The 25,871-nt window shown below is 38.0% G+C and overlaps 1 protein-coding gene across 1 annotated transcript; it reads right to left on the reverse strand.

The window, feature by feature from the left end:
- Positions 1–2,699: 2,699 nt before the first annotated feature.
- LOC142839817 (uncharacterized) lies at positions 2,700–24,239 on the reverse strand. The gene is made up of 6 exons (XM_075956200.1): positions 24,206–24,239; positions 23,952–24,012; positions 22,185–22,650; positions 21,686–22,100; positions 8,443–8,641; positions 2,700–2,775 (listed from the first exon to the last, which is right to left on the reverse strand). Exons 1-6 carry the CDS (start codon positions 24,237–24,239, stop codon positions 2,700–2,702), a joined length of 1,251 nt encoding a protein of 416 aa, XP_075812315.1.
- Positions 24,240–25,871: the final 1,632 nt, after the last annotated feature.

Below are 25,871 nucleotides of genomic sequence, written 5' to 3' on the forward strand. Positions count from 1 at the left end.
TTTTCTTCCTGCTGGGGAGGTCTGGATTTATCCAGGTCTTTCAGTTCTTTCTCCCTGTATGAGATCCTAAATGAAAGCCTCAATTGATCACATCAATTCTTAACACAATCCTATTTTACTTTTCAAATATTTGTCACCTGATGCCATATTGCCCATCTGGCAAAACTATGATTTTCTCAAAAAAAAAAAATCAGGAACTTTAAGGCACACCAGGCCTTCAGGTTGTTTGTGACCCTGTAATGCCTCCTTGAGCAGCTTGTTAGAGGCCTCTTTTGATATGCAGAAGGGCCTAGCAACTGGTTTTAAATCAGTGATGGCTTCTTTGTAATGGTTTGGAGGCAAATATCTTCACAACACTGGTGAACAATGCATACCCAAGCATCCTAATCTCTACCAGTACTGATTAGCATATACTTAAATTTTGGGTGTTTTAGACACACCTGTCCCTCAGCTAAATTCTACTTTGTGAGACTTACCTATTTCCTAAGCATTGGTAAATACTCTATATATCACCAATTCTACTCTTCCACATTACAACATAGCAGTGGAGTGCTACCTCAAACACGAGAAGGCTATGATAACCTCCACAAATTTAGAATTAGTAATGACTATATGTGAAGGTTAAATGAAAAGTACTGAATGTCAGGAAGAAACTGGAGAAACTAGGCCTCTCTGAGTTTGTTAACTTGTTTCCATGAATGTATCAAGTCTGCAGAAATTGACTAGAAAGATGTTTGTACACACAGCTCCCTGCTCCCAACTCTCTAAACAAACCAAGCCCACAAAGCAGAGTTATTCAGAGGCCTGCCTGCCCGTCTACAAATTAGCAAGGACCGCATGGGGCTTCACCAAACAGAGGTTCTCAGGCAGATTCCCACCCACATCCAGGGAGAACGCACCACAATGTCTCCCACATCTCACCCTCTGCTCCTCCCGATCTGGAGCCTGCATTCCCTCGCTCACCATATTCTTGTTTCCCAGCTGGCCAAGGCTCTCAGTTCAAAATCTCCGCAGAGCAGCAAACGCACCACAGCACAGGAAACTGCTAGCGCCAGATGCTGTGGAAAGCCTAAGGTGGAGGTGCGTCACAGGAAGAGCCCTGCACCACTTCTGACTGACAGGTAAATTGGAGGGTCTGGTTGGTTACTGAGGCCTGAATGGCAAGAGCACCTCCCAAAGGGCTATCGTGTCCTTAAAGGGACATCACAAGGGTTTCTGACCATTCTTTTCTGCCCCGCCCCTAAAAAATCTTTTCTAGATCCGCCAAGATAGGCATTTCAATAGCACTTGTGCCTGTCTCCAGTAGCAGACACTGTCACAGTCTTGCACACCATAGGAACTTTGCCTTTTTCCTCCAGAACACAGTGTGATTAGCTAGCTTGTATACTATGTTAGGTGGGCGCAGTGATTTCCTGTCCTACATTTAGAAGGCAGCCCAGAATATTAACAACAAAAGAGAGTTTAAAGATCAGAAAAAGAAATGTTTGTTGTGTGATATCATGCCAAGGTCAGATGAACTGAACGTACATTTTACCAGGTCGTCACAGGGATTCCAGGTCCAGACAACTGTGAAAAAAAAGCAGGAATCAGATCTCAAAAAAGATCTTTCTTTCACTAGAAGGCTGGGTGATGGCTGCATGGTTTTTGAGCTTTATTCCTGAAATTCAGAACAAATTCTAGAAAAAAAATAATAAAAAGAATAGTGTTTGTGGAAATTTGAATACATAGAGAATAATGGAGCCAGGAAGACTGTCTTTATGAACACTGCTGTTAGCCAGCACATTCCTCCATGGACTGGGGAATAAAAACATGCAGCTGCAGTATTCAAGCTTCTCTACGTGAGCAGGACTCGGAGAATGAATCTCACCATTTTAGTAGAAAGTGGGCTTATTAGAAAGTCTCACAAGTGGTAGTCCAGATAGTCTTCAAAATAGCTGTCTACCAATGGAAATTAGAAGAATCCAGAAGATTGCTTCACAGCCTTTGGTCTAAGATCAAGTGAAGAACCCAGAAGTTGTTCAGTCCATGAGGCTCAATGACTCAGCTGGTTTTCAGTATACACCAAAATTCCAAAGAAGTTGGCTCTAATGCTGGTAATGGAATGAACTGGATTGCCAGAGCTTGATATCAGATCAAAAAGAGAGCTTCATTCTTAAGGTCTTTTCTATATGTCAGCTTCTACCAGAAGGTAAGATCTAGATTAAAAGTGGATCATAGTCTTTGTTTTGTTTTGTTTGTTTGCTTTTTCTGTTTCTGTTTTGTTTTCCTTGGTCTTTTTAAGACAAATGTGTCTGTGTAGCCCTTAAACTCATTCTGTAGGTCAGACTGGTCTCAAGCTCAGAAAATTCCACTACCTCGGCCTCCTGAGTGTTAGTGTTAAAGGTGTGCACTGCCATCAAGTAGCTAAAAGTGGAGCATGCTGGGAGGTGATGGTGCATGCATTTAATCCCAGCAGTTGGGTAAAAAGGCAGGCAGATCTCTTTGAGTTCAAGCCAACTAACTCTACAAGTGTTAGTTCCAAAACAGGCTCCAAAGCTATAGTGAAAACCTGTCTCAAAACAAAAAACAAAAACAAAAAACAAAAAAAGCATCCCCACCATCCCCACATATTTCTCTCTCTTGCATAGCTATTGAATTCTAAGCTTTATATTAGATTAATCAGGTGTTTTAGGGAGGCAAATTAAAATAGCATTATAGACTTAAACATACGAAGAAAAAGAACACATGTCTTCATCATTGAACAAATATTCCACATCATAAATGCTTGTAACACATCTAAAAATTAGAAGAAGAAGAATTACAGCTCAAAATCGCAGAAAATATATTCAACAAAATTATAGAAGGAAACTTTCCAACCTGAAGAAGGATATTCCTATGAAGGTACAAGAAGCATACAGAACACCAAATACACTGGATCAAAAAAAATCCCCTTGTCATATAATAATGAAAACAAAAAACATACAGAATAAAGAGAGAATATTAAGAGCTGCAAAGGAAAAAGGTCAAGTAACATATAAAGGGAAACCTATCAGAATTGCACCTGACTTCTCTATGGAAACCATGAAAGACAGAAGGTCTTGGATAGATGTGCTGCAAACACTAAGAGATTATGGATGCAAGCCCAGACTACTATAGGCAGGAAAGCTTGCATTCACCATCAATGGAGAAAACAAGGTATTCCAGGACAAAAAACATATTTAAACAATACGTAGCCACAAACCCAGCCTTACAGAAAATACTAGAAGGAAGAGCACAAACTAAGGAAGCCAACAACACCCATAATAACACAAGCATCTGACAACCCTCCACCAGCACAACTCAAAAAGGGAAACACACAAACACTACCACCAGAAAAAAATAATGAGAGTTAACAACCACAGTTTGTTGATATCACTTAACACCAAACCTCAATTTACCTATAAAAAGGTACAGGTTGAGGGCTGGAGAGATGGCTCAGTGGTTAAGACCATTGCCTGCTCTTCCAAAGGTCCTGACTTCAATTCCCAGCAACCACATGGTGGCTCACAACCATCTGTAAAGAGGTCTGGTGCCCTCTTCTGGCCTTCAGGCATGCAGACAGAATATTGTATACATAATAAATAAATAATTTTTTTAAAAAAAGGTACAGGTTGAGAGAATGGATATGAGAGCAGGTTCCAACATTCTGCTGTTTACAAGAAACACACCTCAAACTCAAAGACAGACACTACCTCAGAGTAAAGGTTCGGAAAAAGGTTTTTCAATAAAATGGACCAAAGAAACAAGTGGGTGTGGCTATAGTAATATCTAACAAAATTGAGTTCAAACTAAAATCAATTCGAAGAGATGAAGATGGACACTTTATTTTTTTTTAATTTATTTATTTATTAAGGATTTCTGCCTCCTCCCCACCACCGCCTCCCATTTCCCTTCGCCTCCCCCAATCAAGTCTCTCTCCCTCATCAGCTCAAAGAGCAATCAGGGTTCCCTTACCTTTGGGAAGTCCAAGGACCGCCCACCTCCATCCAGGTTTAGTAAGGTGAGCATCCAAAGTGCCTAGGCTCCCCCAAAGCCAGTACATGCAGTAGGATCAAAAATCCATTGCCATTGTCTTGAGTTCTCAGTAGTCCTCATTGTCCGCTATGTTCAGCAAGTCCGGTTTTATCCCATGCTTTTTCAGACGCAGGCCAGCTGGCCTTGGTGAGTTCCCGATAGAACATCCCCATTGTCTCAGTGTGTGGGTGCACCCCTCGCGGTCCTGAGTTCCTTCCTTGTGCTCCCTCTCATTCTGCTCGTGATTTGGACCTTGAGATTTCTGGAGATGGACGCTTTATACTCCTAACAGGAACAATTTATCAGGAGGAAATATCAGTCCTGAATTTGTATGTCCCTAATATAAAAGCACCCACATATGTAAAGAAAACATTACTAGAACTCAAAGCATACATCAAACCCCACACTCTAATACTGGGAGATTTCAAGACTCCTCTCTTACCAATGGACAGGTCAAGCAGACAGAAACTTAACAGGGAAATAAGAGAAGTAACAGATGTAATGAACCAAATGGACTTAACAGACATCTATAGAACATTCCACCCAGAGAAGAATATACCTTCTTTTCAGCATCTCATGGAACCTTCTTAAAAATTGATCACATAATTGGTAACAGAGCAAACACCCATAGATACAAAAAAATTATAGTAAAAACCTGTGTACTATCAGATCATAATTATTTCTTTTGAGACAGGTTCTTGCTATGTAAACTAGCCTGATCTGAAAGGAAAATCCTCCTGTCTCCATATTCAGTGTATTGGGATTATTGGTGGGGAACAATGTGCCTAGATGAAATCTGTCTCATTTGTAAAGCTATGATATATTATAAAGCCCTCAGCCTTGAGCTGGTGAGATCGCTGAGAGGATAATATCACACTGTCAAAAGGATGATATGCCTGCATGTGTGCCTACAGGAGAGAAGAGGGCACCAGATCACATTTTATGTGATTGTAAGCTACCATGTGGTTGCTGGGAAATGAACTCACAACCTCTGGAAGAGCAGCCAGTGTTCTTAACCACTGAACCATCTTTCCAGCCCTAATAATGCACTTCTAAAATTAAATAAAACTTTTCTATATTGACTTTGAAAAAAGAGTGGACCCTTCCCAGAAAGAGGGATGTTATTAATAAGAGATAGGTTGATGTTGCCCATGTGCGTATATTGGCTGCTAAGATCTGAACCTGACACATAGAGTTACAGTCAATGGCCTGTTTCTCAAGTCTCTGAGCTTACATAACTGTGTCAAGCAAGAACAACCATATCTGCATAGGATAGTTGCATAATTGCTAATTCAATGATTTTTGGCTCAAGATAACCTTTCCAATCTGTACAACCACACAATCTGGTCTGTGTTCATTCACTTGACATTAATTAAAACATGCAGGGAAAATACAAAATCATTCCCCCTACCACAATCAGGCAATTTTTCATAATGGTGGCTCCAACAACTGATTGCCAATGCTGTTTCACCTAAAGAAACACAATAATCTATTCCTCCTATTCTGGTTTGAAGACAGAAAGAATGTTCCATATGAAAATCCTTTTCCTGTGACTGCATTGAATATTCAACTACATGACTCAAATATATAATGTTAAAACTGTGAGGTGCTCTAATCATTTCAGAATTTTGAAGGTGAAATATAGAGGACACTGAAAACCAACAGAGAGGGATGAAGGCCATTTGAGTCTACTTAGGAGAAGTTGTCTCAGAAACAACTTTTCTAACAGGAGGGAAATGCAACTGTTCTAGAATTAATATGCCTTTCCATTGAGAAATCACTTCACACATTTAGGAGATTAATACAGAAATATCTCCTTAATGGTGGTATGCATTAATCCCTGACTAATGCTCATAGAGGAGGCATCTCAGACAGATTTTGCATTCAATATATGCTATTATGCTTAAGTGTCCTTTAGGCTCATGATCCAGATTATATATTGAACAATTGAAATAGAAACAGGCAAATTGCCAGTCTGGACATTTAGGCAGATGGCAGAGCTACACAGCAAAGATATTCCCAGAATATTTTCTTAAGTACACCAGTGATCTGAAAACAGCATGCCATTCTTCACTGACAGGGTTTTAATGGGAAGATCACAGTGGATGAGAAATAAAAGACAAGTAAAAGTTAAAAGGATAGGGTGGGGAGGTATTGTAGAAGATACATCCCACCTCTAGTAAGCTTCTTAAGAAAAATAGTATCTTGCTGGGTGTTGGTGGCTCCCACATTTAATCTCAAGACTCAGGGTGAAGAACCATGTGGTCGTCAGTGAGTTTAAGGCCAGCCTGTTATAGAGAGTGAGTTCCATGATAGTCAGGACTATACTAGAGAAAACTTATCTCAAAAAAAAAAAGAAACAGATGAAGAAGAAGAAGAAGAAGAAGAAGAAGAAGAAGAAGAAGAAGAAGAAGAGGAGGAGGAGGAGGAGGAGGAGGAGGAGGAGGAGGAGGAGGAGGAGGAGAAGATGAAGAAGAAGAAAGAAAGAAAGAAAATGTTACCATTATGCATTCTACTTCCAAGAAAAAAATGGAAGAATTGTATGAATTATATGAAGTCAGTAGAAACTATCACACAATGAGACAAGTTTAGGAGGAGTCTAGTCCAACAACTCTACACAAGAGGTACACAGGGTATTCTGAAATATTTACTAAGTGCATAGTTGCCTTGAGCTGATAACCATAGCTCCATATAGGGGGAAGAACTGTTTTCTCAAGATCTGAAGCAAATCCTCCACAAAGGCCTTGACACAAGGTCATTACCAGCTCTCCAAAGTATATTCCTAGTTTTACTGAAGGAGCTCAGTTTTCTTATCAATACATAAGGTCCTTCCTGAAACTCACAAGGCTTAGGTCCCAAATTATACTAGGTCTCCCAAAATTATACCTCTTCCCTGCCTGAGGTTCTAAATAAAATTTTTGATTGGTCAGGCCAGTCCTTCACACAACAGTGTTTTACATTTCAAACACATGTCACCTGCTGTCATATTCTCCATCTGGCAGAACTATGTTTTTCTCTAAAAGAAAACTGGAATTTTACGGCTAATCGGCCTTAAGATTGGTTGTGACCCTGTAATGCCTCATTGAGCAGCTTGTTAGAGGTCTGTTCTTTGATATGGGGATGGGCAAAGTGACTGGTTTTAAATCAGCAATGGCTTCTTTATAATGGTTTGGAGACACTGGACAATCCTGGTAAACAATGTGTACCCAAGCATTCTTATCTCTAACAGCCCTGATTAACATATTCTTATCTTTTGAGTGTTCAGCTGCAGTCGATTCTGAGCTCCATTCTACTTTATGACATTTAACTCTTTCCTAAGCATTGGTAAATCCTTTATATCTCTTATCCTACAGTTCTACATTATTGTTAAGTTAGGAGTGTCATCCTAGCCCCTGACACTAATCCCAGATCCATGGCCTGGGAGTTGCATTGGTCTGGACTCCAAATCCCAGCATGCCAGGTTCTGACCCCTCCCACAGGGTATTTAAGTGGGTTTCCAGGAAGGAACAAGTGGTCCTGGCTTTACACGTGCTCCCCCATTTTCTGTCTCCTCTGCCATGCCCTCAGCCACCCGAGAGCATTGCACTTAATAAACCATGGACATTTTAATTTGATGTCATCTGTTTTAATAGGACTTTGTGTGCCAGCAAAGTGGTTTGTCTTAGAATTTTTCCTCACATGGAGGTACCACCAAGGAGGTTCAGTTTTTCCTGCGGACTCAGGTCCCAGGACAATGCTGGAAAATGCCCTTCCTGGGCATGTACTCCACCAAGCATGTTGCCTTTACTTGGTGAGGTCCCCTTTTGAAACTGCATGCACGTAGGGATTTGCGATGACTCATTTACTTTTCAGGCTTTTGCTGAAGACTCAGACACGCCAAAAGCCTGGCACACACATGCGGCAGAGGCAGGCCTCTTGCTGAGATGCTGGCCATTTTCTCATGTACCCCTGTTTCCTGACTCAACGCCAGTCCAGTAGATGCACTACAATGGCCTTGAGTCACAGTCCTGCATTTAAAGTGGGTTTCTTGTGGTCCCTAGCCAATTTCAAAATGCTTTTAAGCAGGCATTTACAAATTGTTTTAATTGAGACTATCCAACTTAAAGCAATTATGCTCCAAAATCCAAGTTTTTCTAAGTGCACACTCATTCTTACCCTCCCCTTCTGCTTTTCTTTCTCTGTTTATTTGCTACCATGCAACCAAGAGGTTGGCCCCAACCCCATTTCCACATTTCTATGTCTGCTCATTCACAGAAGATTCTCTTGTCCTATGTTTGGATGCTCAAGCTCTGTGTTTGGCCTTGTCTGTAAACAGTTCTCTCATCCTGTCTCCACTTCCATCTCTCTCTGTGTGCTTATTCAAGGTCAGATCTCTTGTTCTGCCCTATCTTTAATTTAGTCCACTCCCACTTGGCTGCCTCCTCGCAGTTGGCACCTGGTTCTCCAGTGCCTTTCTGTCCTGCCCCAACTTCTGTTTCCCCCTCCTGCTTGTTCACAGACAGCACTCTCATGCCACCCCATAAGCCCAGCAGAGGGGCTCTGACATGACTCTGATGAGCCCTGTCCCTAAGCCGCAGCATAGCCAGACACTCAGCCTTGTCAGCCACAGCTGTGACATGAATAACAAGGACTCAAAACATAAGCTTTATGTACATGTGCGCTTCCAAATTATAACAGCTCTAAACATGTAGCTTGTATGCCCAGTTAAAATACCTGGTAATGGTACCTGGCTCTCAAGTGTCTTTAGAGATATGAGATCAAGGCATTTGAACAACAAGAGCTTCTCACACATAGACATGCCAGATTTTGTAGCACCCTATGACTTCTTCAAGAAGACAGAAGACCTGCTGTCTCCAGACTTGCTCAGTGTTTGGCAGTCCCCTACAGAGAAGCAAAAAGAGATATTTTACCACTCCAGCCTCCTGGATGCTTCACCCAGGGAATTGATCCCCTCATCTTGGCAAGAGAGTTACAGTAAATCTTCCCCCTCAGAGGAAAATCTTTGGGCCTCTCACAAGCACTGCTTCTAAGACTGATGTTCTCCAAGGACAAGGAGAGGATTTAAGATTGCCTGCTAGCAAAAAGCTGTCTCATTTTTGCTCATTAATTTTTCCCAGATCTGTCTAAAGGCATTTGACAACTCAAGGTACTCTTCTTTAACAGGCTTCAGAGTCCAGGTTTAACAGGTTTCAATCTACAAAGGTTCATAGTTCCCAATTTCCTTTAATTGCCTTCTAACCTGAAGCACTAGCTTTTGCTATTACACCAAGACATAAAATCTGTTCCAGTACTCTTACAGGTTCCTGGAAAGGTTCTATTGCTGCATCAGAATCATGTCTGATAAAATTCAAGGTTTTTATTTTTTTTAATTGTTTTACTGTTACACTAACCCCAGCCAGTTTTAAGCATATTTTGTAGGTCATTCCTGCTGCTTAACCAGAGACCAACCTACAAGGCACTCTGAGGACAATACCAAAAGCACCTGTACCAGCTCCTGGGACCTCACCATTGGTACCAGCTCTCTTAGATCAAGGACACCTGCCAAGTCTTCTAGATTAAGAACACCTGCCAACTAAAATCTGATTTCACCTGCTATTATGTCAAGCCCCATGGATAGTTCCATTTAATGAGGCCAGTAATAACAATATTTTTTCTTCTAGACACCTGCTTTCTTACCTCCCTCAAGAAACATTTCTGGGATGATAGTGAACTTTCTACACCCACCAACTTTCATCTCTGCTACTCCCATGAAATCCCATGCCCACTTGAGTTTAGACCCTTTTTCCAAAGAGAGCCTAATTATCAGTCATAAATATCATCTCAACTTTCTGTGACCCCTATATCTGAAGAGTCTGGAATGTTAAGTTGGGAGAATCACCCTAGGCCCTGGCATCCATCCCAGACCCCAGCCTAGGAGTTGCCTTGATTTGGACTCCAAATCCCAGCATGCAAGGTCCTGACCACTTTTCAAAGCAGGGTGAAGACCACTCCTACAGGGTATTTAAGTGGGTTTCTGGAGGAGGAACACATAGTCCCAGGTTTGTATGTACTCCCGGGTTTTGTCTCCCCTGCCATGTTCTCAGGCACAAAAGAGCCATGTGCTTAATAAGACATGGGCATTTTAATTGGTTTAATTATAGTTACAATATTTAGTTAACTTACATTTGGCAAATTAAAGTATATCATCTATCCTACTTTTGTGATCTCAACTTTTATATCTAATTTACACACACCATAACTAAAGAAAACTATAACGATATAGTTTTGAACTAAATCAAAGAACCCAGAAGGACATAATATTAGCCTGGAAAATCTGTGATAACAAAAGCAGAATCTTCAATTTTCTGTTGCAAAATATGTGTGGATTATTTTTAATTAGATGTCACAAATCAGTTTGCCTTAGCATGAAAAGTTATTTTATTCAGCTACATAATTAAGCAAGGTTCCATATTTCTGATATTCATTTATTACTATCACCTTGAATAATTCACCCATGATCTTCTGCATAGCAAGGGTTTTTTGAAAACTGTTTTTTATTCAACTATATATTTTTCCACTAGTGTCTTTCCTCTCCACTCCCCTTCTCCCATGACCCACATGCTCCATGTTTACTCAGATATTGTTTTTCTTTATATTCTATGTAGAATAGATCCATGTATGTATCTCTTTGGCTCCTTTTTGTTGTCTGTGTTCTCTGGCATTGTGAATTGTGAGATGGTTGTCCTTTGTTTTATATCTAAAAGCCACTTAGAAGTGAGAACATTTTATTTGTCTTTCTGGGTCTGGGCTAACTCACTCTTTTATGATGGTTTCTAGATCCAGCAATTTGCCCATAAATTTCAAGATTCGTTATTCTTATTTACTGTGTAGTACTCCATTGTGTAAATGTACCATAATTTCTTTATCAATTCTTCAATTGAGAAGTTGTTTTCAGGTTCTGGCTGTGACAAATAATGATGCTGTGAACATAGTTGAACACTTTGTCCTTGTAGTATGGTTGAGCATCCATTGGGTACATACCCGAAAGTCGTATAGCTGTGTTTTGAGATATGTTGTTAACTTATTTTCCTTCTTTCTTTTTTTATTTTTTGTCTTTTTTTAAGACACAGTTTCTCTGTAGCTTTGAAGTTGTCCTGGAACTATCTCTTGTAAACCAGGTTGTTCTTGAAATCACAGTGATCTGCCTGTCTCTGCCTCCCAAGTGCAGGGATTAAAGGCATGCACCATCACCAGGTGGTTTGCTTCCTAATTTTATGAGAAATCACCATACTGATATCCAAAGTGGCTGTACCAATTTGCACTCAAATCAGCAATGAAGGAACGTTCCCTTAATCCCTGCATCCTCTCCATCTTAACTTGTCATCAGGATTTTGATCTTGGCTATTGTTACAGATGTAAGATGGAATCTTAGAGTTGTTTTGATTTTCATTTCTCTAATCACTAAGGATGTTGGAAATTTCCCTAAGTGTCTCTCAGGCAATTTTGATTCATGTGTTGAGAGTTCTCTGTTTAGGTCTCTACCCCATTTTTTATGGGACTATTTGTTCTTTTGATGATCTTTTTTTTTTTAGTTCATTGTATATTTTGGAGATCATTCCTCTATCCAGGTGGAGGTGGGTGGAGATCTTTTCCCATATTATAGGCTGCCTTTATTGTATTGCTGATCATGTCCTTTGGTTCACAGACATTTCTTAGTATCAGGAGTTCCCATTTATTAATTATTACTCTCCGTGTCCCCAGAACCAGGACACTCCACCAGGCCACAGGATGCAATTAGCAAGAGGTTTATTGAGTAAACACAGGTACCTGTGGGCTGCAAAGTCTTTCAGAGGACTTGCTCGCCTGCAGACTGGGGGAAGGTCCTTTTATAGGACAAAGGGCAGCAGAAGCAGATTACAGAAGCAAATGCGTGGTTAGTGGTCGGTTGGAATGCGGCAAGGGGCATAAGTTGTTTTTCCTTTCCCAGCACAGATGTATGGGAACAGATATCCTGTTCCTCTCTTGGTTTTTCCTTTCCCAGCACAGATGTATGGCAACAGACATCCTGTCAAATGGATGTCCTTGTCTTATATCCTGCTTTACAGATGGTCCTATTGTATCCTGCTTTGCAGCCAGGGACCCTGACCTCACTCTGCACTTACATTTGTTCGTCAAAAGCCTTGTGAAATGACGTTACTGCAGCTAAGCTGGGATCTTTCATAGGGGGAATTGTTTCTTTTGCGAACTGCTGATATTCTAAGTTTGGCACAGATGCTAGCTATAGGCAACCTGTTTCCCCAAGCAAACAGGATGTTCTCATGAGAGCTGGCTAGTTGCAGGCCCTGAACAATTTTTAACAAAATGGGCATTCTCACGGGAGCATGTTATCTGGGGTTTTGAGGGGGGGTCTGTAGGGTCTTTCAGACACTAGGTGGTGCCACCAATAAATTGAAACAATGTGGTTTCTTTCTGGCCTTTGTGGTACATGAATGATCAAGTGCATATATCCAAGAATGTGTGCACATGAAAGAAATGATTTCACTAGTCCTCAAAATGTAACATAAAGGCCTGGAGGGATGGCTCAGCCGTTAAAGGCTAGGCTCACAACCAAAAGTATAAGAGTTCGGTTCCCAGCACCCACGGCTGTCCCTCCAGGTACCTTAAAAAAAAATGTAACATAAAATGTACTTGTGCATATAAAGACATTTGTTAAGTTGAAGCACTCTGGAAAGCAACAGATTGAGGTAAGACAGCAAGAACTTGCAAAGGCTTGCAAATCAGCTAGTAGTCTGAAATGACTGCTTAGGAAAGCTTCAAGTGGAATACTGCAAAATTTTTAAATGTAGGTGGAAATGCAATCAGCTGAAAAATGTTTGTATATTAAACTTGGGGAATGTTACATCTCTGCACAATTTCACAATGTAAAAGTTAAAACATACAGAAAACAAACAGGTCATATTCTTGTGCTCTCTTCCACTAGTTTGAATTGTGGAATATTACAGAGATCCTTGTTCATTTAATTCCAAAAGAATGCTTTTGCTTTTCTTTAAGGAGAAATACCATTTGAGTAACTATTTAATAATATGAAAACATAAGTAATGTTATAATGTTTTGCTATGTTAATTATGTAATAGTCATATATTAAGAGATGTATTAATCATATATTAAGAAATGTGTTAAATATTGTTTAAACAGTATGCAAAGCAAAAATGAAAGTGTTACTCTCTAAGGTGATTTACTTCAAGAAAAGAAAACATTCAATTATCTAATATTATCCCATTTTTGTCAAACTACCATGTATTGTCATTATTTAAATTCAAACAAAACAAGGCGATTTATTTCTTCACTTTAATTTTACTTTTTGTGTAGTATGACTCATTGGCAAAAAGTTCTCCGACTAATCAAATAAAGCAATTTTTCTGCATTTTTATGCCATAATACCATCCTTTCCCTTCTTCTCCAAAACAACCCTTGCTTTAAAAAGCTTGATATTTTTGTTCTCCACATATCAACTAAATGAACATTGGAAAAACCCTTTAAAAGCAATTACCTCAGCAATATTCATTTTTTGACCTTAATTTTTCATTGCTACCTTAGTTAGATTAATTATATTGTCTCTTCATTTTTTATTGCTGTAGCTCTCACTTTCATGTAATTTATGAGAGCAAAATAGTGATTAAAAACAGCTGAGAGAAATAGGTGGGTTGACATTCCCTAAGCTGCAATTACTTTCTATTTTACGATGGACACGGTACTGACTGTGACAGTCCTCTAGGAGTTCATGAGCTTTTGACAATTGTTATCATCCTCATTCGTTAGCACACTGGCCTCATGAGACAACACTTTTTTTCTAGAAGTGAACATTTAGGTTGTTTTTATATTTAGAACACCATGAATATACCTGGCATAAGCATGAGAATACAATAATTCTTAATTCTAATTTCAATGATATGGAAAATAAAATGAGGATATTGCTGGGATCTATAATAATTTATGTCATTTTATGAGTACTACTCTGTATATAATAAAGACACATAAACACATGGATATAAAGAGAATGTCTGGGCACGACACTTTACTGTCCCCTGTGGTAAAGGTGCTGGCCCATGGGAGTATTATGTCCAAATGCATCAAAATACATACACTAGCCGGGAGATGGTGGCACACGCCTTTAATCCCAGCACTCGGGAGGCAGAGGTAGGCGGATCTCTGTGAGTTCGAGACCAGCCTGGTCTACAGAGCTAGCTCCAGGACAGGCTCCAAAGCCACAGAGAAACCCTGTCTCGAAAAACCAAAAAAAAAAAAAACATATACTAAATATGTGAAATTATACGTCAACTATAACAGTGCAACATGTTGTTATTTAATTAGTTGATATCTGTGGGAAATCCCCACCTATTGCTATCAGAGTTTATATCCCATGATACTACACAATCTCATGTCACATTCAGATTCATTGTTAACTTCTGGAACATGCATTATTTTCACTGTTTGTTTTCTCATTTAAATCATACCGAGTGTTGAAATTTTCAGGTGAAAAAAAACAATGTATTTTTTGTCACTGTACTATACCATACTATATTGCAGTCTTCTTTCTATGTCTCTGCACATTATTTTCCAAATACAGACTCAAGAATGTTGACAGTCCTGTGTGAATGGCCTAAATCAACACATGAATGAACAGAAGCACAGTCTAGCATATTGTGCATCAAATTCCCAGAAGATCTGTCAGCTCAGTCAACCTACTCTTCCTATTCAGAAGGCAATGTACCTCCACTTCAAATGGTATGACTTATGGTCTCCCGCACATTTCCCCAGAGCATCATAAGAGGAGAAAACTAGAATGATCCTCAAATCTACCTCCCAATTGTATCCCTTATTATCACCCTGCTGGGCCTCAGGATAATAGCAGCCCCCCACTAGCTGAGCAGAGATCAAAGATTAGACTGCACAGGCCTTCCCAGCTATGGCCTTCTACCCTAGGGGTAGACAAGACTCTCATTAAGGAAATTGGTTTTTAGTAGGCACTCTTCCAGTCTCTCAGTGCACTTCCTGTTCCTCCTACAAGATACAGTGTTTCTTGTGTGCATGTTTCTTTTTTTTTTTAATAATTTTTTAAGATTTATTTATTTATTATGCATACAACATTCTGCCCACACGCCAGAGGAGGGCGCCAGATCTCATTACAGATGGTTGTGATTCACCATGTGGTTGCTGGGAATTGAACTCAGGACCTCTGGAAGAGCAGACAGTGCTCCCAACCAATGAGCCATCTCTCCAGCCTGTGTGCATGTTTCTTTACATACTTGATGTCCAGTGCAGACAAGTCAATGCATCACAACTCATGAATTATCCTGCCAAAGAAAGGTCACATTTACACAGTAACTGCTGTTAAAGCAAAAGAAGGCTATGAATTAGAAATCAATGAAGAGTGTATAAAAAAGCTTAGAAGAAAGATAAGGAAATGGAAATTATGCAATTGTTATCCCCAAAAATTATTTTAAAAAGTTGAAATAGGCTTTATGGCCATATGCTCCAGAGTCAAAAGTTTTATAATAGAGCACACCAAGATTCAGTCACTTTCTCTCAGAATGTTCATCTTAAACCTATAAAATAACAGTTATTTTAGGGAGGGCCATATCATTTTATCCAGTTATATTTTGTTCAAATTAGTGTATCTTCCATAATTTGGTTCCATAATAAATTCCAATCTTTATCCACATTCTCAATTTCCTTGTCTGTAGAAGTGAGAAATGACCAGTCAGGATGTTTATCAATTACTACATGATATTTTGTGCAACAAATAAAGCTTGCTGGGATATTAAAGGTGGGGGGTAAGCACTAGTGGACCACAGGATGTGGCAGGAAGTGGCTCATGCCTTTAATTCCAGCATTTGGGAGATTAAGACAGGAATATAATGGGTGGGGACAGGATCTCATCTCCCATTTGGTTCAAGGATTTGGACAGCTAAAAAGTGAATTTGCTGATGGATTTCTTCTCTGTTCTGTCAGCTTTTTCCCAAAATCTAACTCTGGAATTTTATTAATAATACTAATTAGGATCTTGCTTCAATCAATGAAGTTAACTCCTTATTTTTAATGTGACTGCTTGGTTACTTCTTTGTTCTCTCAGTTTTACCCCAATATCTTACTCTAGAACTTTATAGATAGTACTATTTCAGATTACACTTCAATTAATCAACTTAACTACTTATTTCTAATATACACTACTTTCAAAAGAGGGAAGTTTTTATGCTCCTTCTTGTCTATGCCTTTTTTGCTGGGACTACATATGTCTTACATTTAGCCATTGAACTCAATTCTTACAAAGGAGCACACTCATTTACTGGTTTATTTTTCCTTCTCACTGCCTAGGTAAGACCCATGCTTGAAGCAGTTGCAGGACTTTCTTTCTGGCACTCGGTGGCAAAAGCAGGATTATGAGTTCAAAGGAATTCTCAAACTGCTCACTGTAAGACAAGCCTAGGCTACAGAAGACATTGAGCTAAACAGAAATAAATAATCAACATAACTTGAGAAAACAAGGAAGAAATTCTTAATGACCTAGAAGCAATGGAGAACAGAAAGAAATAAGAAAGTAGAACAAGGATAAATGTAAAGGAATTCAAATTTAAAAACTGAAACTCATAATTATTTTTAAAAAACAAACAAATCTGAAAAAAAAGCACATAGCTAAATTGACTTTGCAAACGAGAAAATCATTCCCTGGCAGAGGGAATGGCATTCATAAGATATTAATTTACCCTGCGCTTATATGTAATGTTAGCTGCTGAGACCTGTCACCTGAAATATGCAGTTACAGCTAATGGATGGAACAATGAGAGCAAGGTTGAACATATCTGTATATGAGAGCTCCTTCTTAGAAATTCCATATTAATTGGTTCTATTAACCTCCACATTGTATACGGAAATCTGGCCTGATTTCATTTATATGGCATGGATCAATACATGCTGGGAAAAACAAAATCCCATAACCATCTAGAATCATACTGTGTTTCATAATGGTGACTCCACAACTGTTTGCCTTCACTGTTTCCCCTATAGTGTACATAGTAAACTACTCCACCTATTATGGTATGAAGGCAAAAACCATGCTGCACACACAAATCCTATTTCTATTACTGAAATGGATTCATGACTCAATTTTGTAATTTTATAACTGAGTGATGATTGAGTTCTTTACCCTAAGAATTTAGTTGGTTTAATCATGAGGAGAACAAGCTCATTTCCGGGGAATAATGGAGTGAGATCAATGCCACATGATCCAACATAAGAACTTTTGGTTCAGAAACATTTTGTTACAACTGGAGATACTGATGTTCAAGAATAATATGCCTTCATCTGCATAAATCATTTCACAAACTTAAAAGTTTCATAAACAAAATCTCCGTAATAACACCAGGCATCTGGGGTAGTTAATTTTAAAATGAGGAGCCAGGCTGAAACAGATTTTGCATTCCACATAAGTTATCATCTTGAAGTCTGTTTCGGAGTCAAGCCCAGGGTTATACTGTGAACAATTTAAAATGGGATGGGAGAACCCAGCCGGTAGTGGTGCAAACCTTTAATCCCAGCATTCATGAGGCAGACGCAGGTGATCTCTGTGACTTCACGACCATCCTAGGCTGCAATAGCTAGTTTCAGGACAGGACCCAAAGCTACAGAGAAATCCTGTCTTGACAAATGAAACAAAACAAAAAACTAATAAATTAAAAATGGGACATGAGAAGGCATGTCTAACCACTTAGGCAGATGGAGATTTACAAAGCATTACTACCTTTTTTTTAAAGATTTATTTATTTATTATGTATACAACATTCCTTTCATGTATGCTTGCATGACAGAAGAGGGCACCAGACCTCATTACAGATGGTTGTGAGCCACCATGTGGTTGCTGGGAATTGAACTCAGGACCTCTGGAAGAGCAGTCAGTTCTCTTAACCACTGAGGCATCTCTCCAGCCCACCTTTTTTATTTTTTTTAGATTTTTTGAGACAGGGTTTCTCTGTGGCTTTGGAGCCTGTCCTGGAACTAGCTCTGTAGACCAGGCTAGTCTCGACCTCACAGAGATCCGCATGCCTCTGCCTCCCGAGTGCTGGGATTAAAGGCAAAAACTATCTCTTTGATAATTCATGATGATCAGAAATTCAAAAAGAACCAAGTCTAAGTTAGTTTCTGGTGCTATTGATTTTTTATTTCTTCTGGGTCATCAAGCCTGAGTAAAAGATGAACTTATTATACCAGCCTTTCCCACATCACTGTTATTAATGACATGTTCATGAGGCTGAATAGAAGATCAGCACCTAGAACACTGAAGACTCATCCACAGGGCCTAACATTGAGATTTACTACCCACAACTGTCTGTACCTAAAGTCACAGGGGATTAGACACCATCTTCTGGTCACCACTGGTACCTGGGATACCTTTGGTATATTCACTGGTCAAACTTTTATATCTAAATTCAATTTCATTCTTTTCTAAAATATGAGACAAACAAAAAATACCTACTAAAATAAAGAGTCGAATACATACATGTCCTTTCAGCATTTGTATATCTGGTGCCCTAGGAGACCAGAATAAAACACCAGATCTTCAATGTCTGCAATGACAGGGAGTTCTGATCAATCAGATGTAGTGCTACGACTTGAACTTGGGTACCAAAGAGGATCAGTACTCCTGAGACAACTCTCCTGTTCCCACAAGTGTCATCATAAAGCTGAAGGTGAAGGTGTCCCACTGTTCCTTCTGTCGTATAGCACTTGAAGGATCTAAATGTCCTCTAGACGGTTGTCAAATGATTTCATGGACTGGATGTTAATGGAATTTCAATACCGTTTATGGTTATTGTTATCACAGTTCTTTTTTATGTAAGTGAAGATTTAAAAAAAAAGGTTGGTTGAAATCAGTCTGAGTCCAGCCTGATTTTATTAGGAAAAGTTCCATAATTTGAGATAGGCTTTTTTTTTTTTTTGGAATTTTTGAGACAGAATACCTCCACATAGCATGGAGGCCAGGAACTATAATAATAATAATAATAATAATAATAATAATAATAATAATAATAATATAGTTATAATAATAACTATTATGGGGAACTAGCTGGCCTCACTGACATCAGTTGACCCACACTCCTGTGTGCTGTAATTATAGCCATATACCTCTAAGTCCAGTTGAAATATGTTTTAAGGACTTCTCATTGAATCATAGAAAGAAATAATAAAATAATATACAAAAAGGAGCATCATTGTTCTGATGAATAGCAATGTTTCTTGAAGTTCTATAATTTAAATGACCAAATCATTTCACATGCTCTCAATAATGGGTTATTTTCATTATGTTGTTAATTTCATCCATTTAAAAATGTTTGAATCCTACTGCACGTACTGGCTTTGGGGGAGCCTAGGCAGTTTGGATGCTCACCTTAGGAGACCTGGATAGAGGTGGGCAGTCCTTGGGCTTCCCACAGGTCAGGGAACCCTGATTGCTCTTCGAGCAGATTAGGGAGGGTGACTTGATCGGGGGAGGGGGAGGGAAATGGGAGGCGGTTGCGGGGAGGAGGCAGAAATCCTTAATAAATAAATAAATAAAAATAAAAAAAATTAAAAAAAAAAAAGAGTCCAAAAAGCCAAAAGAGTAAAATATCCTACAATAATACACAATTTTTTAATCTTTAAAATATTTAAAGGCAAAAGAATCTTAAAAAAAAAAAATAAAAAAATAAAAATAAAAATGTTTGAAGTGTGACTGTGTAAATACACCTGTGTCGTGATGTGTATGTAGCACTGACAGGAAAACTAACAGGGGTCTATGATCTACTTCTGCTGTGTGAGGTCTAATGATTAATCCTATGGAGATATTTGACTACAAAAGACCTAAATGACACTAATCTGGGTTTAAATATTCATGAATGAACTCTTAGAGAAGTGTCTATGTGTCACTGCTGAAGTGAAGAAATGTGAGAAAATTTGTACAAGTATTGTATATAACCCAGAGATAGATACCAGGTCATCAGACTTGGCAGCAATGAACTATAACTTTACTAAATGAGACAATTTTCTGGTGGATAATTTTGGTCCTGAGGAAGTGTTATAAATCAAGGTCTACTCTTCAAAATCAACAAATTTTACCATTGTAATATTTTTTCACATTGAATTTGAGCACCAGTGAAATGGCTCAGTGGGAAAGCACTTTTGTGAGCAAGACTAAAAATCTTACCTCAATTCCTATAGAACATCCAGCTATGGAATTACATATACAGATGTTTGCTGATTTTCATAAATTATTATATCCATATCAGATAAATGAAAATACTTTGTGGAATACACACATGAGGTATTTAAATTTCTCATAATTTTTATCAGTTATTTTAACATTTACATTGTTAAATTCTCTTGAAATCACAGTACATTGGGTGTACATCATCTATCCTTGGATTTGTACTCAAGAGTAAGACAAATGAGCATCATGAGTTCAATTACTGACATAATAAGACAAATATCAAACAACAAAATTTCAATGAAATTTGTGAAAAGATGAAAATCAAAACCGGAAACACAATCCACCACCATTATGTGAAAAGTGTGATCAAACATGGCCTGATATTTCAATAACCAATGGGCAAATTATATGATAGGGGCTCCATTATATACATTACAGAAGAAAAATACCTATCACATTGTACAGGCACAACAGAATATGAACAAAAGTCATAGAAGGAATATAAGGTCTACAAAATAAACTTCACTAAATGAATTTGCCACACATACAGCACACTCTAGTGACTACCTCAACTGTTTAAAATTAGAAACCACAATGCAATTATTTCCTCCATCAGTCTTGACAAAACATGGTTTATAGTTTACTTCCTGCAAGGCTGTGATGAAAATAATTTATGTTGAACCTGAAGAAATCTGTGATGTTTAAACGCATTAACATTTTTTTCATGAATAGGAATTTCTTCTTTATGAGCTTGTTTCAATTTTAGTCTTAAAATTGATCTAAATAGAATTTAAAACATTTAAAACACTAGAGTAATGGTTACTTGACTAACTGAATTTATTCACAGAGTTTCAATGCAGTATGATATTTTTATGTTTTTGAAGCCTACATTCATTAAATTCATACTTTCTCTTCTGAATGGTTGATTGTGACAAAGGATTTACCACATCGATTTCAATCATGGTTGTTCTCACATACAGGAGATTATGCATTTAATGATGACTAAAATATAAAAAGGCTTTATCACACTGATTACATTCATAATGATTCTTACTCTTTTAAGCCTTTGAACATTAATTACTGTGATCTGCAAAGGCCTTACAGACTGAATACATCATGGGGTTTCCCTCTTTTGTATGTTATTTTATGCCTTTAGAGATCACTGTGTTGTTCAAAGCCATTACCACACTGATTACAATCAAAGAGTTTCTATCTACGATGAGATCTTTTATGCCTTTTAAGATTATTGTGAGCAACAAATTTCATATCACACCGATTACATTCATAAAGTTTCTCTCCAGTATCTGTACTTTTATGACTATGAAGTTGATCATGTGCTACAAAGGCCTTCTCACACTGAATAAACTCAGAGTTTCTATCTAGGGTGAGAATTTTTATGCCTTTGAAGATGACTGTTCTTTCCAAAGGCCTTACCACACTGATTACATTCATATGGTTTTTCTCCGGTGTGTGTTCTTTGATGACTTTGAAGATTATTGTGTTGTACAAAGGCCTTACCACACTGATTGCATTCATAGGGTTTCTCACCAGTATGTATTCTTTTATGCCTTTGAAGATGAATGTTCGTTGTAAAAGCCTTACCACACTGATTACATTCATAAGGTTTATCTCCAGTATGTGTTCTTTTATGGCTTTTAAGATGATTGTATTGAGCAAAGGCCTTACCACACTGAGTACATTCATAAGGTTTCTCTCCAGTATGTGTTCTTTTATGGTTTTGAAGATTACTCTGAGCTGCAAAGGCCTTACCACATTGATTACATTCAAATGGTTTCTCTCCAGTATGTGTTCTTTTATGCAATTGAAGATGATGATGACGTGCAAAGGCCTTACCACACTGAGTACATTCATAGGGCTGTTCGCCAGTATGCGTTCTTTGATGGCGTTGAAGAGTTCCCTGAAATGCAAAGGCCTTACCACATTGATTACATTTATATGGTTTCTCTCCAAGATGTGTTCTTTGATGGTTTTTAAGATTACTCTTCGCTGCAAAGGCCGTACCACACTGATTACATTCATATGGTTTCTCTCCAGTATGTATTCTTTGATGTCTTTGAAGATTACTGTGTTGTGAAAAGGCCTTACCACACTGATTACATTCATATGGTTTCTCTCCTGTGTGTGTTCTCTTATGGGATTGAAGATGACTGTGAGCTGCAAAGGCCTTGCCACACTGGTTACATTCATAGGGTTTCTCTCCAGTATGTGTTCTTCCATGGTATTGAAGAGCACTGTACCGTGCAAAGGACCTACGACACTGATTGCATTTATAGGGTTTCTCTCCAGTATGCGTTCTTCCATGGTATCGAAAAGCACTGTACCACGCAAAGGCCTTACCACACTGAGTACATTCATAAGGTTTCTCTCTAGTATGTGTTCTTTTATGCTTTTGAAGAGTACTGTGATCTGCAAAGGCCTTACCACACTGATTACATGCATTGGGTTTCTCTCCAGTATGTGTTCTTTCATTCCATTTAAGGTGACTGACATGTGTCAAGGGTTCACCTTGTTGAATATCTACTGAAAGTTTTTCTTCAGCTTGAATTCTTTCAATCCTGCAAGGATAATTGGCACATATAAAAGCTTTACCACATTCAATACAGTGTTGTGCCTAGACATTTGTATGAATGAATTTTATAATATAGTCCAACTATAAAGAGAATCAGATACTAAGTTTCTATAACTGTGTCTAAACTTATGTTTTGCTCTCTAATTAGGCACTTGTTTGCAACTTGGAAGATACCTCCAATGGTAAATTCCTTTCTTTTATCGCTTACCATTTTACCTTCCCTGAAACTTTTTTCTATAGGATATTTTATACATGTGTGAAGAGAAATGGATAAACACAGAGCTTTAGCATTCATGAATTCTCCTATACTGTGAATCATATGGCATATACTATGTCAACTAGCACCCCCAGAACTATTTGCACTGTTGTAGAACACATACAGCTTTTTTGCAGTGTGAGTTTGTTCATGTATTAACAATGATGGTAGAAAAACAATTAATGGTATACTTGAATCAAATTCAACAAGTATACTCAACATGTGGCTACTAGTTATCTGATTGTTCTTAGAGAGTGGTATGCTACATCTCTCTATATCCCCATGCTCATACACTTGTATCAAGAATAATGTATGGTATACTTAGTAAAGAAGAATAACACATAAGAGATTTCCACATTGAATTCTCAGGTTTTGAATTGCTGTTCCTCGCAGACTGGTGGTATAGATATCAGGGTTTCTGTAGTACAACTGCCACATGACTCAACTCTAACAGCTTCTATCACTAAACTTATCACAGTCACAAGAGGTATATGAGTAATACAAGATTTACTATGGGCTGTTGTTTTGTTTTACAAAGTTTTGCAGATATACTTATCATGTTCAATGTGTATACCTTTTGTATTATGAGTAGCAAAAAAGAAATTTATTTGCAGATCTACAACAAAGCTCTCATGGTGCTATGCCTCAAAAGGTGATTTTTTTTAGCCATTGCTTTCTTAAAAGAAGGTCATTCAAATGATATTCACATATGACTTAGGGATTTGTGAGAATTTGATAACTGTCAGTGCACTTAAAACTGTGTTTATTTACAGTGTTGCTTTAGACTAAAACTTTCAGGATGAAGAAAAATTTCATCAGAGGCACAATGTTATAAGCTTGCACAAGAAAATTACCTTTCATGTCTTCTAGGACATGGACAATGTTCTTCAGTATTATGGTCTTCCCAAATGCATCCTAAAATATAATACCAGAAAATGTATGTTATGTTATTGAAAATTGTGCAATGTTTCAGCTGTTATCTTAAGGGACCCTTAGAACCATAACTGCTTTATCCAACTCATTGTTTTTAAATAAATTACTGAAGAACATTATTAACCAAGAAAAAGTTGTCCATTTAGTTTGAAACTTAAAGGAAATTCATTTTTACCTATAGCAGTGAGGTTCCTGTAGGTCTCCAGCATCACATCTTTGTAGAGATTCTTCTGGGAAGGATCCAGCAAATTCCACTCTTCTCGAGTGAAGTTGATATGCACATCATCATAGGTCACTGAACTCTAAAATATTCCATTCATGTTTATAATGGAAAGCAGAAAGGTGACAGCATTGTAAATCAATACATCTTTGACAGTATAGTCATAAAATTCTAGTATTCCCCACTATTATTACATGACACTAAAGATAATCACGTTAGAAGGAAATTGATTAGAAGTCACCACTGTCATTTCTTTACTCTTTGAATGGGATATCACCTTACAAAAGAACTTCCTATTAATAGAGAGAACCAAGGAAACAGATAAACAGGACATAGTACACTTAGAAAATTATATGAAGAAATACTAATTACAAAAAAGAAAAATACAGTGGGCAAAGTGGGTGTATTGACTCATGCCTTTAAGCACAGCACTCAAAAAGCATAGTTGTGTATATTTTGTCTCTGAGTTGAATGCCAGCAAAGTCTATGGAATCATTTTTGGGACAGGTGGAAATACACAGTAAGACTATAACTCTATTGCAAAAATCAGGGAAACAAACAAATCAGATTGAAAGAATTCAGAGATATTTACTGAAGTTCCTACAAAGAATTATGCATTCACTCCATATCTGTATTCATATTCCAGACAGCTAAAGTTTCCTATTTTCAACTGCAATACCAAAAACATTTTATGAAAAGCTACTTTATGTTCAAAATAATTACAAATTGACAGGTGAAAACATTAGCTATATAAATGTTCGGCATAACAAATTAACACAGATCTGGAAATATGGCTGAGTACTTCTGAGCTCTTCCTGGTCTTGAAAAGAGGTGGGCACAATTACCAGTACTTACATGGGGATCACAACTACATATTATTCCAAGTTCAGAACATCTGAGAAGCTTTGATCACTCCGATGACCTAGTACCCATATGGTGCATATCCATGCAGACACATAAAATAGTCAAATTGAGTGAAAAATTAACAGCAAGCACAACAAGCAGAAAGAAGTTCATGCACCTGCAATTCAATGACTCAGAATGCTCATGCAGTATTAATGTCATGAATACATGGAATCCTGGGAATCAGAATGATACCCTCTGTCAAATTTAAAATTCAAGATATGTGTGAAGCTGACCACAGCAGCACATGCTTGACCTGGAAAAAGCCTACATTCCAGGGTCATCATCCAACAACATAAAAACAAATAAAGCCATGAATGAAGTCCCCCTCCCTTTAATTTCAGGAATTTGGAGCCACACAGCAAAGGTTACTCAGACAAGCAAACAAAACAATTAAAACTGCAGCCTACCAAACTCCTTAGCACTGAACAGCAACTATTTCTTCTATTTTATGTGATTTACAGATCAAGCCTATTATGATAATAAAAACATTTCAGTATGAGTGGGAAGCTGACTGATTAATTCCAACAACAACACAGTAGACATAAAAGTCAGAAAATTAGTTGAGGATATTGAGACTCATCACATACAATGAGGCATTTCATCTAGAAAGGCCTTTCCTACTAAAGGTTCATAGGAAATTGAAAGAAAGGCCACCAAGGAGAGAAACTTGTTCAAGTACATGATCTCTTCTGGGAGGTTGTTCATTCAATGAACT

Source organism: Microtus pennsylvanicus, chromosome 22 (genome assembly GCF_037038515.1).
Source record: "Microtus pennsylvanicus isolate mMicPen1 chromosome 22, mMicPen1.hap1, whole genome shotgun sequence".
NCBI lineage: Eukaryota > Metazoa > Chordata > Mammalia > Rodentia > Cricetidae > Microtus > Microtus pennsylvanicus.

What these genes read in the sequence shown, in the direction of transcription:
- LOC142839817 (XM_075956200.1), bottom strand. Translation starts at nt 24,239, where the DNA reads ATGCTGGAGACCTACAGGAACCTCACTGCTATAG. An exon ending in CAGGAACCTCACTGCTATAG is followed by an intron (nt 24,013 to 24,205) that starts GTAAAAATGAAT and finishes ATTATATTTTAG; the next exon opens with GATGCATTTGGGAAGACCAT. An exon ending in TGTCCTAGAAGACATGAAAG is followed by an intron (nt 22,651 to 23,951) that starts GTAATTTTCTTG and finishes AAAGCATAAAAG; the next exon opens with AACACATACTAGAGAGAAAC.